General features: G+C 47.9%; 1 protein-coding gene across 2 annotated transcripts; it reads right to left on the reverse strand.

Moving 5' to 3' along the window:
- Positions 1 to 323: 323 nt before the first annotated feature.
- LOC115183060 (WD repeat-containing and planar cell polarity effector protein fritz homolog) lies at positions 324 to 10,333 on the reverse strand. Of its 2 annotated transcripts, XM_029744423.1 has the most exons (4): positions 10,255 to 10,333; positions 7,115 to 7,159; positions 3,899 to 3,949; positions 324 to 665 (listed from the first exon to the last, which is right to left on the reverse strand). In XM_029744423.1, exons 1-4 carry the CDS (start codon positions 10,313 to 10,315, stop codon positions 526 to 528), a joined length of 297 nt encoding a protein of 98 aa, XP_029600283.1. In that variant the 5' UTR covers positions 10,316 to 10,333; the 3' UTR covers positions 324 to 525. The 2 variants fall into 2 exon arrangements, with proteins under 2 accessions (XP_029600283.1, XP_029600284.1); XM_029744424.1 differs by lacking the exon at positions 3,899 to 3,949.
- Positions 10,334 to 13,946: the final 3,613 nt, after the last annotated feature.

Genomic DNA, 13,946 nt, shown 5'->3' on the forward strand with positions numbered 1-13,946 from the left:
ACACAGTGAGTAGGGGGAGGGAGAGAGACGAGAGACCAGGAAAGAGGATGCAGGTGACTGAGCGAGAAAGTGACTGTCTGTGTGTGTGTGTGTGTGTGTGTGTGTGTGTGTGTGTGTGTGTGTGTGTGTGGTGTGTGTGTGGTGTGTGTGTGTGTGTGTGTGTGTGTGTGTGTGTGCACTCGGCGTGTGTGAGTAAGGGTCAGTCATTCCAGGAGTACTCCAAACACAGCTGGGAGATGGGAGGGGAGGGAGGGAGGGCCTAGATGTTTCTAGTTTCAGACAATGGTGGGGGGGTGGGGGGGAAACAGGCTCAGCCAGGGCCGAGCAAACAAAGATACGTCTGTAATGCTAGAAGGAAAATGGGGAGGAAGGAGGGATGGAGATGGAGAGGAGGGATGAGGAGAAACCTGTAGGTCCCTGAGCCCCTCAAATATCCCCCTCGATGACAGAGCAGGGAGCGAAAGAGAGGTGTTGAGAGAGAGAGAAGCGAGGGATTCCGAGAGAGAAAGAAAACAGAGGATGCCCCTATTTGTTAATCAATCGGGCGTTTCGGAAAGGGAAAACTCCCAGCGTCCCTACCCTAGGGGCGGTTACCTCAAGCTTCTCGAGCGAATCACGGAGCTTCTCCGGACGACGGTTCCTGGGGGTCCACGAGTAGCCGCGAGCTATGAGAAAAACAAGACGAGGGGATGAGCATAAGAAAGAGGAAAGAAAACAACAGGAAGTTTGGTCAAGTGACTTATATGGAAGGAGAGAGAGAGAGAGAGTATTCCCAAACCATTCCCAAACTCCCATGGGAGCACACCGGACCGGAAAACCAACCAACCAACCAACCAATGGGATAATCATGGAATTTAATTTCAAGAGGTCAAGGAATGAATGAAACCAATTGGAGAAATACATCATCGCTACATGTTTAGACGGGAGGTTAAAGGACAATAGGGTCACCTGGAAAGGAGAAATGGAGAGCAGGGTATTGGGTTTGAAGAATGAGGCTAGGAAGGGAATTAGGAAGGAGCAATGTGTCTAGGAATCAGAGTAGGAAACACAACACCCTTAGAGAGTCTCTCTGTACTCCCACTTTATAGGGCTGCAAGCTAAAGACCATCCTATTGGATCTAGATGATTGGAGGGCCATTCACCTTCCTCAGTTGATTTATTGTAAGTCCCCAACCTGGTTAGGTGTATCTGCTGAATTACTTATTACTACTACTACATAATAATAATACCATTTAGCAGACACTTTTTCCCAAAGTGACTTAAAGTCATACATACAATGCCCACAATCCTAGCGTTTCAATCGCCATGCTCTACCAACTGAGTCATACATACAGGACAATTTATATATGACGCTCCTCTAAGTAAAACTACAGGTGTCATATTGAGTTGTGATCAATCAAACTACAGGTGTCATATTTGAGTTGTGTATTGATCAAACTACAGGCGTCATATTGAGTTGTGATCAATCAAACTACAGGTGTCATATTGAGTTGTGTGTTGATCAAACTACAGGTGTCATATTGAGTTGTGTGTTGATCAAACTACAGGTGTCATATTTGAGTTGTTTTGATCAAACTACAGGTGTCATATTTGAGTTGTTTTGATCAAACTACAGGTGTCATATTTGAGTTGTTTTGATCAAACTACAGGTGTCATATTTGAGTTGTGTTTTGATCAAACTACAGGTGTCATATTTGAGTTGTTTTGATCAAACTACAGGTGTCATATTTGAGTTTTGTTTTGATCAAACTACAGGTGTCATATTTGAGTTGTGTTTTGATCAAACTACAGGTGTCATATTTGAGTTGTTTTGATCAAACTACAGGTGTCATATTTGAGTTGTTTTGATCAAACTACAGGTGTCATATTTGAGTTGTTTTGATCAAACTACAGGTGTCATATTTGAGTTGTGTTTTGATCAAACTACAGGTGTCATATTGAGTTGTGTTTTGATCAAACTACAGGTGTCATATAGAGTTGTTTTGATCAAACTACAGGTGTCATATTTGAGTTGTGTTTTGATCAAACTACAGGTGTCATATTCGAGTTGTTTTGATCAAACTACAGGTGTCATATTTGAGTTGTGTTTTGATCAAACTACAGGTGTCCTATTGAGTTGTGTTTTGATCAAACTACAGGTGTCATATTCGAGTTGTTTTGATCAAACTACAGGCGTCCTATTTGAGTTGTTTTGATCAAACTACAGGTGTCATATTTGAGTTGTTTTGATCAAACTACAGGTGTCATATTTGAGTTGTTTTGATCAAACTACAGGTGTCATATTGAGTTATGTTTTGATCAAACTACAGGTGTCCTATTGAGTTGTGTTTTGATCAAACTACAGGTGTCCTATTGAGTTGTGTTTTGATCAAACTACAGGTGTCATATTGAGTTGTGTTTTGATCAAACTACAGGTGTCCTATAGAGTTGTGTTTTGATCAAACTACAGGTGTCCTATAGAGTTGTGTTTTGATCAAACTACAGGTGTCCTATAGAGTTGTGTTTTGATCAAACTACAGGTGTCATATTGAGTTGTGTTTTGATCAAACTACAGGTGTCATATTGAGTTGTGTTTTGATCAAAATGGAGCGAAGGTGTTTTAGAGCTGTAAGAACCCTCAGAGCACCAGCAATGAGAAAGCTCTCATTACCAACAAATATACACTACATCCACCTTTCTCCTTATTGAAAGACCTCTCGCAAATATTGATAAGCCATATTTGTTTGATGTAAGGTTTTAGTCTCTGAGTCTCTGAGAGCAGTAGCCAGCCAGCCAGTAACACTCTCCTACAGTTATCTCTACCCCAGCCTCTGTGGGAAGACAAACTCAAAGTTAGCAGAACACATCTAAATACACACGCCACTTGAAACTACCTCGTTCCACACACAAACCCTGTCATTTCCCCATACTCTCCCCATCGCTCCCTCCACTGGCGGAGAGAGAGACAGAAGAAAAAATAACTAAAAAAAGTTAATTGAATTCTGGGGCCTAGTCCTTCCCTGTGCATATACATGAGCGTTAATATGGAAGGTAAGGAGGTCTGCTTTTTCAAGATGGCCTAATCGTTTTCCTATCAGTTTTTCCCTCCTCCTCTCTATTTAAAAAGAAAGTATTAAGAGACGTAGTCTCCTTCTACAACGAGTGGGAGTGGGGAAGCAGATGCATGCAAATGAGGTAGCGGGGGAGAGGGGGGAGGGAGGGCAGGGGGACGCGTGTTTGTCTCCTGATAAGGGTGTTTGTATTCCCCTCCTGGGCGAGAGAGGGAGAGAGGAAGAGATGGGGAGAGAGAGAAAGAGAGAGAGGAAGAGATGGGGGGGAGAGAGAGATGAGAGAGAAAGAGATGAGAGAGAAAGAGATGAGAGAGATGAGAGAGAAAGAGATGAGAAAGAGAAGAGAGAAAGATGAATGAGTAGAGAGAGAGAGAGAGAGTCAGGTTGACTGACAGATTGACTAGCTAAGAGTTATTTCATGGAAAATGGTCCTCCTGGTATGATGATGATCAGGTCCTTAATGGTTCCACTCTGGGGTGTTTGGACTGGGGAGAACACACACACACACACACACACACACACACACACACACACACACACACACACACACACACACACACACACACACACACACACACACACACACACACACACACACGTACCCACTCAACCAGTCCCCACTTCATCCCATCCCCCAAATACCACACTTGACCTGTTCTTCAACCTATTCCAACACAACCCCACAACAACATCACCCACCCCAAATGATCTCACTTCTCCTGAACTCCCTTTTGCCTCAACACAGTACAATATAACCCACCAAAATACTATCACCTACGGCTTGTTAAGATGTTAGTCGTTTCTGCATAAGGTTTGTGTTGTGAGGGCAGTGATTTGAAAGGACTTACATTCAGAGAAATACTGTTTGTCAGTGTAGTAGTGGTGCTCTGATGGGATGGCTGAAAGAAAGAGGAAAGTACAGGAGGACAAAAACAATGAGGTACACTGTTCTACTGTTCCAGGTGTATGCTGTGTACATATCAGTGTTGTCTATGTGTCAAGAGAGGGTTAGTGTGTGTGTGTGTGTGTGTGTGTGTGTGTGTGTGGGACAGGAGCAGCAAGCCAGTGCTAAACAGGGCCTCTCCAACCTGACCAGTCGACAGCCTAGCCCAAGCCTCCTCACTCAGCCGCCGGGAGCAGGAAAGTGGCCTGTCTGGTAGGATCTGGTAGGCCCCGCTGGCAGTTTAGGCCACTTCCAGGATTAGTGGCCCCTAATCAGATAAGAGGCTGAGAGGACACCCAGACACAGCCACCTGCTTCAGGACAGAGGAGGAGTAGCCCCTAGTGCCCCATACGCTGATCCAAGGTCAGTTTAGTGGTTTCTCCCCCTACAGTTAAGGTCAGGGGGGAGCTGATCCTAGAGCTGAGGGTCTGTGGGGGGAGGAGGAGCTGATCCTAGAGCTGAGGGTCTGGGGGGGAGGAGGAGCTGATCCTAGAGCTGAGGGTCTGGGGGTGGGGAGGAGCTGATCCTATAGCTGAGGGTCTGTGGGGGGGAGGAGGAGCTGATCCTAGAGCTGAGGGTCTGGGGGGGGGAGGAGGAGCTGATCCTAGAGCTGAGGGTCTGGGGGGGAGGAGGAGCTGATCCTAGAGCTGAGGGTCTGGGGGCGGGGAGGAGCTGATCCTAGAGCTGAGGGTCTGGGGGGGAGGAGGAGCTGATCCTAGAGCTGAGGGTCTGGGGGCGGGGAGGAGCTGATCCTAGAGCTGAGGGTCTGTGGGGGGGAGGAGGAGCTGATCCTAGAGCTGAGGGTCTGGGGGGGAGGAGGAGCTGATCCTAAAGCTGAGGGTCTGGGGGGGAGGAGGAGCTGATCCTAGAGCTGAGGGTCTGGGGGGGAGGAGGAGCTGATCCTAGAGCTGAGGGTCTGGGGGGGAGGAGGAGCTGATCCTAGAGCTGAGGGTCTGGGGGGGGAGGAGCTGATCCTAGAGCTGAGGGTCTGGGGGGAGGAGGAGCTGATCCTAGAGCTGAGGGTCTGGGGGGGAGGAGGAGCTGATCCTAGAGCTGGGGGAGGAGCTGATCCTAGAGCTGAGGGTCTGGGGGGGGGAGGAGGAGCTGATCCTAGAGCTGAGGGTCTGGGGGGGAGGAGGAGCTGATCCTAGAGCTGAGGGTCTGGGGGGGAGGAGCTGATCCTATAGCTGAGGGTCTGGGGGGGAGGAGAAGCTGATCCTAGAGCTGAAGGTCTGGGGGGGAGGAGGAGCTGATCCTAGAGCTGAGGGTCTGGGGGGGGAGGAGCTGATCCTAGATATGAGGGTCTGGGGGGGAGGAGGAGCTGATCCTGGAGCTGAGGGTCTGGGGGGGAGGAGGAGCTGATCCTAGAGCTGAGGGTCTGGGGGGGAGGAGGAGCTGATCCTAGAGCTGAGGGTCTGGGGGGAGGAGGAGCTGATCCTAGAGCTGAGGGTCTGGGGGGGAGGAGCTGATCCTAGAGCTGAGGGTCTGGGGGGGAGGAGGAGCTGATCCTAGAGCTGAGGGTCTGGGGGGCAGGAGGAGCTGATCCTAGAGCTGAGGGTCTGGGGGGCAGGAGGAGCTGATCCTAGAGCTGAGGGTCTGGGGGGGAGGAGCTGATCCTAGAGCTGAGGGTCTGGGGGGGAGGAGGAGCTGATCCTAGAGCTGAGGGTCTGGGGGGGAGGAGGAGCTGATCCTAGAGCTGAGGGTCTGGGGGGGGAGGAGGAGCTGATCCTAGATATGAGGGTCTGGGGGGAGGAGGAGCTGATCCTAGAGCTGAGGGTCTGGGGGGGAGGAGGAGCTGATCCTAGAACTGAGGGTCTGGGGGGGAGGAGGAGCTGATCCTAGAGCTGAGGGTCTGGGGGGCAGGAGGAGCTGATCCTAGAGCTGAGGGTCTGGGGGGGAGGAGGAGCTGATCCTAGAGCTGAGGGTCTGGGGGGGAGGAGGAGCTGATCCTAGAGCTGAGGGTCTGTGGGGGGGAGGAGGAGCTGATCCTAGAGCTGAGGGTCTGGGGGGGAGGAGGTGCTGATCCTAGAGCTGAGGGTCTGGGGGGAGGAGGAGCTGATCCTAGAGCTGAGGGTCTGGGGGGGGGGAGGAGGAGCTGATCCTAGAGCTGAGGGTCAGTGGGGGGAGGAGGAGCTATCCTAGAGCTGAGGGTCTGGGGGGGAGGAGGAGCTGATCCTAGAGCTGAGGGTCTGGGGGGGAGGAGGAGCTGATCCTAGAGCTGAGGGTCAGTGGGGGGAGGAGGAGCTATCCTAGAGCTGAGGGTCTGGGGGGGAGGAGGAGCTGATCCTAGAGCTGAGGGTCTGGGGGGGAGGAGGAGCTGATCCTAGAGCTGAGGGTCTGGGGGGGAGGAGGAGCTGATCCTAGAGCTGAGGGTCTGGGGGGGAGGAGGAGCTGATCCTAGAGCTGAGGGTCTGGGGGGGAGGAGGAGCTGATCCTAGAACTGAGGGTCTGGGGGGGAGGAGGAGCTGATCCTAGAGCTGAGGATCTGGGGGGGAGGAGGAGCTGATCCTAGAGCTGAGGGTCTGGGGGGGGGAGGAGCTGATCCTAGAGCTGAGGGTCTGGGGGGGAGGAGGAGCTGATCCTAGAGCTGAGGGTCTGGGGGGGAGGAGGAGCTGATCCTAGAGCTGAGGGTCTGGGGGAGGAGGAGCTGATCCTAGAGCTGTGCCTAAGGGGTGAGGGACAGGAGGGGGGTCCCTTAGTAATTCTAATGAGCCTGGGACTCCCTCTTGTGGAAAGAACGGTGTCTTACATTTGAGGTTAATGTGTGTGTGTGTGTGTGTGTGTGTGTGTGTGTGTGTGTGTGTGTGTGTGTGTGTGTGTGTGTGTGTGTGTGTTAATAGAGGCTATTATCAATTTGCACAGCTTAAATTAGCCGACGCGATGTAGTACTCTCTGCTCTCTCTCTCTCTCTCTCCTTTGTTCTCCCTCCTCCTCTCTTCTCCTCCACTGAGATATCAAGACATCCTTCTGTAATCCTCCAAATTAAATGGCTTTGAGCGAGAGCATCATCTCGCTGAAGATGGACAAGAGACGTGCAGCTGCTCAACATGCAGACGTGTGTGTGTGTGTGTGTGTGTGTGTGTGGTGGAAATAGGAACATATACATTGTAAACATATTTACCTGGCTCTCCTTTGTCATAGTACTGATAGGTGCCAATATCTGTATCTGTGTGCAGAGAGAGAAAGAACGAGAGAGAGATGGACAGAGAGAGAGAGAGATGGAAGGAGAGAGAGAAAGAGATGAAATGAGAGAGAGAAAGAGATGGAAGGAGAGAGCGAGATGGAGAGAGGAGACAGAGAGAGAGAGAGAGAGAGAAAGAGAGAGATCACCAGTCTGTCAGAAAAACGGACAGATCAGCAATTTCTCACCACGGGATAAACAATCACTATCAGCTAGTGTCCTGTCCCTTCTGCCTGCACTCCGCTCCAGATAACGAGGGAGCAAAGGAGGAGGGAAGGATGGAGGGAATACAGGAGGAGGGAGGGAGGGAGGGAGGGAGGGAGGGAGGGAGGGAGGGAGGGAGGGAGGGATAGAGGAGGAGGGATAGCGGAGGAGGGAGGGAGGGAGGGAGGGATAGAGGAGGAGGAGGGAGGGAGGGAGAGATAGAGGAGAAGGGAGTGGAGGGAGGGATAGAGGAGAAGGGAGTGGAGGGAGGGAGGGATAGAGGAGAAGGGAGTGGAGGGAGGGATAGAGGAGGAGGGAGGGATAGAGGAGGAGGAAGGAGGGAGGGAGCGATAGAGGAGGAGGGAGGGATAGAGAAGGAGAGATATAATACTGATGAAGAGAGAAGCCTCTGTAGCCCCCCTTCACCTCCAGGACAGACTCCATCCCACACATGCCTAGTTGCACCTAATCAACACACACACACCTCTACCCCTAAACTGCTGAGACTAGACTTTCATTGGGTGTTATTAGCGACGGCCCAAACTCCGGGCCGGGCCAGGATTCCCACAGCACATCACTATTTTATCACGTCCTCTGCTGCTGCTGAGGCGTGTGTGTGTGTGTGTGTGTGTGTCTTCTGCTGCTGCTCCTTAGAACAGGTCACACTAATAAAGGGGGAGCGCTGACGCATATACACGCACGCACGCACGCACGCACGCACACACACACACACACACACACACACACACACACACACACACACACACACACACACACACAGTCTCATACAGTCATATTCCTTTCATAGTATTTCCATCTGTCCTGTGTGATATGTATCCTTCAGACAGGTAACTAGGATTTTGGGCGGATGTATACTGTACAGACAGGGGTTGGCAGGGAGCGTCACGCCTCACCACCTCAAGCCACCATCCTGATATATCCCTCCACCCAACGTTTCCTCTGATAGCAAAAAACACAAAGTCACAAACAAACTAATATAACCACGACACACACACCTGTCACACACACACCTGTCACACACACACACACACACACGGTTTGGCCTCAGAGACACTATCTCCACCTGAAGCTTACCAGACTGGAAAAGAAGAGACTGAAGGGAAGCTAAACAAGAAAAATAACATTTATTTCTCTGTGACTGAAAAGATGAACAGATAGGCGTGGAGAGACAGACAGCAACTGTCAACCCCGACTCAAACGTAGGCCCCACCCACAAGGTCATAAAGGTCAGGGGTTGGTTGGCGGTCATCGTAAGCCTAGAGCATAGACGACAAATGAACAGTAAAGGTCCCATTCACAATTGAGATAATTGGTTCATTTAGAATGTCTTACATTATTAATATACATTATATAATATTAGCAGACGCTTTTATCCAAAGTTCCTTACAGTCATGTCTGCATACATTTTACATTTGGGGGGCCCCAGCGGGAATTGATCCCAAGAGCAATGCTCTACCAACTGAGCTAAAGGACCATTCATTTATGTCAATGGGAGACAGACATGTCAATGGGAGACAGACATACACTACCGTTCAAAAGTTTGGGGTCACTTAGAAATGTCCTTGTTTTTTAAAGAAAAGCAATTTTTTTGTCCATTAAAATAACATCAAATTGATCAGAAATACAGTGTAGACATTGTTAATGTTGTAAATGACTATTGTAGCTGGAAACGGCTGATTTTTAATGGAATATCTACATAGGTGTACAGAGGCCCATTATCAGCAACCATCACTCCTGTGTTCCAATGGCACGTTGTGTTAGCTAATCCAAGTTTATCATTTTAAAAGGCTAATTGATCATTAGAAAACCCTTTTGCAATTATGTTAGCACAGCTGAAAACTGTTGTTCTGATTAAAGAAGCAATAAAACTGGTCTTTAGACTAGTTGAGTATCTGGAGCATCAGAATTTGTGGGTTCAATTACAGGCTCAAAATGGTCAGAAACAAATAACTTTCTTCTGAAACTCGTCAGTCTATTCTTGTTCTGAGAAATGAAGGCTATTCCATGTGAGAAATTGCCAAGAAACTGAAGATCTCGAACAACGCTGTGTACTACTCCCTTCACAGAACAGCGCAAACTGGTTCTAACCAGAATAGAAAGAGGAGTGGGAGGCCCCGGTGCACAACTGAGCAAGAGGACAAGTACATTAGAGTGTCTAGTTTGAGAAACAGACGCCTCACAAGTCCTCAACTGGCAGCTTCATTAAATAGTACCCGCAAAACACCAGCCTCAACGTCAACAGTGAAGAGGCGACTCCGGGATGTTGGCTTTCTAAGTAGGACATTTCTAAGTGACCCCAAACTTTTGAATGGTAGTGTATGTTAATGGGAAACAGACACATGTCAATGGGAGACGGACACATGTCAATGGGAGACGGACATGTCAATGGGAGACGGACATGTCGATGGGAGATGGACATGTCGATGGGAGATGGACACATGTCAATGGGGGACAGACACATGTCAATGGGAGACAGACATGTCAATGGGAGACGGACATGTCGATGGGAGACAGACACATGTCAATGGGAGACAGACACATGTCAATGGGAGACGGACACATGTCAATGGGAGAAATGTGAGTTAATGGATAGAACGTACAAGTTCAGAACCAGAAGAGTCTTAAATATATTTGATCAGAAAGAATTGACATTAAATAAAATAATGAATTTGAAGAATTTATGAGCTATGTGTGTTTGTTATTTAATAGGATCTCTATGTAGAGATGAGAGAGAGAAGCAGATATAGATAGATCATGTAGAAATGTTCACACACACAAGTGTAGTAATACATTCCACTTGTAGTGAGCTGCTGGAGGACCAACAGTGAAGCTGTCTCTAAAACAGACACACAAACCTCTGACTTGTAGTGAGCGGCTGGAGGACCAACAGTGAAGCTCGGCCAGGCAGAACGCCATCTGACGAAGGAGGGGAACCCGAGACTGCAGAGAGAGGAGGGGAAAGTAGGGAACGAGTGAAATCAGGAGAAAAAGGGCAGACAAAACAACATGACAGATACACCTGTAGTGGTGATGAACGCGTGTGGAGAACAGGGGGGGTCTCACACACACACACACACACACACACACACACACACACACGTGCTGAGGGTCTCACACACACACACACGCACACACACACACACACACACACACACGTGCTGAGGGTCTCACACACACACACACACACACACACACACACACACACACACACACACACACACACACACACACACATCAAAGTGAACTCTAAGAAGGCCCTGCTATAGTGCACCCACATCATAGGTAGTGGGGGGGGGCAGGTAGCTTGGCGGTTAGAGAGAAAGAGAGAAAGGTCCTTAGTTCGAATCCCCGAGCCGACCAGGTCAAACATCTGTCAATGTGCCCTTGAGCAAGGCACTTAACCTTCATTGCTCCTGGGTCCACGTTGATAATATCTGACCCGGACTGTGACCCCACTCTCTGTTGGGATATGCAACAAAAATTCTAACATTTACATTAGTGAAATATACACACCCAGCTAATTATTATGTATTAGTGATGAAAAACCTATCATTCCACACACATCACTGTCTGTTGATGAAGAGGACAAATCTCTCTCTCCCCCCACATCATCTTTCTCCCTCTCTTTCTCTTTTCCTCCCTTGCTCCTTCCCTCTCTCATCCATGACCAGGTTACTGCTGACGCTGGACTCTCTCTTCCCTCCCTCCCTCCCTCCCTCCCTCCCTCCCTCCCTCCCTCCCTCCATAATGCTAAGGGTGGACTCTCTCTTCCTTTCCCTCCCTCCATCTCTCCATCCCTCCATAATGCTGAGGATGGACTCTCCTTCACTTTCTCTCCTGATCCCTCCATCCCTCCCTCCCTCCCTCTCTCTCACTCCATATTGCTGAGGCTGAACTCTCTCTTATCTCTGTCCCTTGCTCCTGCTGTGGGGAAAGAAACTCTCACTCCACCACACACACACACACACACACACACACACACACACACACACACACACACACACACACACACACACACACACACACACACACACACACACACACAAATAATAAACAGATAAACATGGCGCCACTGAAACGCTGGGGTAGCAGCACTGCTGTATCACTGTAACTAGTTTACTGACATAAGAGGATTCCTTTATCCTATAATAACCTGCTTCAACTGGAAGTCAGCCCTTTTCTGAAGGGAAACCAATATGGCCATGAAGTGAGGAAAAGGAAATCTGTCATTTAGCAAAGCGAGATAGCTGGGCGTCTGGGCGCTACAGTTCAGGGGTCATATCAGAGACAGTAGTGTGGGTATAGCGGAGCTACCAAAAGGTTTCTGTAGGAACGGCATGTTTTCCTGGGGATCAATGCGTTTGGAAAGGATTGTTGGATCAGAGAACACCGGGATGCACTTTGTGTCTCCGTGTCCAGTCAACACTTTGAGACAACTCCTACAGAGAGGCGGAAAGAAAAGGAGTCAGGACATATTTTGGGCTCCTTTGTGAAGTGTGGCAGCTAGTCATGAACAGCTGACGCTCCCTCCAATTGGTGTGTGTGTGTGTGTGTGTGTGGTCAGGGGGCAGAGTGTGTGCGTGTGTGTGTGTGTGTGGTCAGGGGGCAGAGTGTGTGCGTGTGTGTGTGTGTGTGGCCAGGGGGCATAGTGTGTGTGTGTGTGTGTGTGTGTGGTCAGGGGGCATAGTGTGTGTGTGTGGGTGTGTGAGACAGTGTGTGAGAGTCGAGCAATTAGAGAAGTGTGACAGCAGTGTGTGTGTGTTTGATTGTGAAGGCAGGGCATGTGTGTGTCCATGTTCACTCCGATAACAACAACAACACACAAAAGGTATGGACTCACTACATCAACAGTATGGTTATGGACTCACTACATTAACAGTATGGTTATGGACTCACTACATCAACAGTATGGTTATGGACTCACTACATCAACAGTATGGTTATGGACTCACTACATCAACAGTATGGTTATGGACTGACTACATCAACAGTATGGTTATAGACTCACTACATCAACAGTATGGTTATAGACTCACTACATCAACAGTATGGTTATAGACTCACTGCATCAACAGTATGGTTATGGACTCACTACATCAACAGTATGGTTATAGACTCACTACATCAACAGTATGGTTATGGACTCACTACATCAACAGTATGGTTATAGACTCACTACATCACCATATGGTTATGGACTCACTACATCAACAGTATGGTTATGGACTCACTACATCAACAGTATGGTTATAGACCCACTACATCAACAGTATGGTTATAGACTCACTACATCAACAGTATGGTTATGGACTCACTACATCAACAGTATGGTTATAGACTCACTACATCAACAGTATGGTTATAGACTCACTACATCAACAGTATGGTTATGGACTCACTACATCAACAGTATGGTTAAGGACTCACTTCATCAACAGTATGGTTATAGACTCACTACATCAACAGTATGGTTATAGACTCACTTCATCAACAGTATGGTTATAGACCCACTACATCAACAGTATGGTTATGGACTCACTACATCAACAGTATGGTTATAGACTCACTTCATCAACAGTATGGTTATAGACTCACTACATCAACAGTATGGTTATAGACTCACTACATCAACAGTATGGTTATAGACTCACTACATCAACAGTATGGTTATAGACTCACTTCATCAACAGTATGGTTATGGACTCACTTCATCAACAGTATGGTTATAGATTCACTTCATCAACAGTATGGTTATAGACTCACTTCATCAACAGTATGGTTATAGACTCACTACATCAACAGTATGGTTATAGACTCACTACATCAACAGTATGGTTATGGACTCACTTCATCAACAGTATGGTTATAGACTCACTTCATCAACAGTATGGTTATGGACTCACTACATCAACAGTATGGTTATGGACTCACTACATCAACAGTATGGTTATAGACTCACTTCATCAACAGTATGGTTATGGACTCACTTCATCAACAGTATGGTTATAGACTCACTACATCAACAGTATGGTTATGGACTCACTTGATCAACAGTATGGTTATAGACTCACTACATCAACAGTATGGTTATAGACTCACTACATCAACAGTATGGTTATAGACTCACTACATCAACAGTATGGTTATAGACTCACTACATCAACAGTATGGTTATGGACTCACTACATCAACAGTATGGTTATAGACTCACTACATCAACAGTATGGTTATGGACTCACTACATCAACAGTATGGTTATGGACTCACTACATCAACAGTATGGTTATGGACTCACTACATCAACAGTATGGTTATGGACTGACTACATCAACAGTATGGTTATAGACTCACTACATCAACAGTATGGTTATAGACTCACTTCATCAACAGTATGGTTATGGACTCACTTCATCAACAGTATGGTTATAGACTCACTACATCAACAGTATGGTTATGGACTCACTTCATCAACAGTATGGTTATAGACTCACTACATCAACAGTATGGTTATAGACTCACTACATCAACAGTATGGTTATAGACTCAC

This window comes from Salmo trutta, unplaced genomic scaffold, assembly GCF_901001165.1.
Source record: "Salmo trutta unplaced genomic scaffold, fSalTru1.1, whole genome shotgun sequence".
In the NCBI taxonomy this organism is placed as follows: Eukaryota; Metazoa; Chordata; class Actinopteri; order Salmoniformes; family Salmonidae; genus Salmo; species Salmo trutta.

Bases quoted from the DNA above. Each gene is read 5' to 3' on its own strand.
- LOC115183060 (XM_029744423.1), bottom strand. From the start codon at position 10,315: ATGGCGTTCTGCCTGGCCGAGCTTCACTGTTGGTCCTCCAGCCGCTCA. The intron at 7,160-10,254 runs GTTTGTGTGTCT...CTCTGCACACAG, and splicing joins CCGCTCACTACAAGTCAGAG to ATACAGATATTGGCACCTAT. The intron at 666-3,898 runs GTAAGTCCTTTC...TTTTTCTCATAG, and splicing joins CAAACAGTATTTCTCTGAAT to CTCGCGGCTACTCGTGGACC.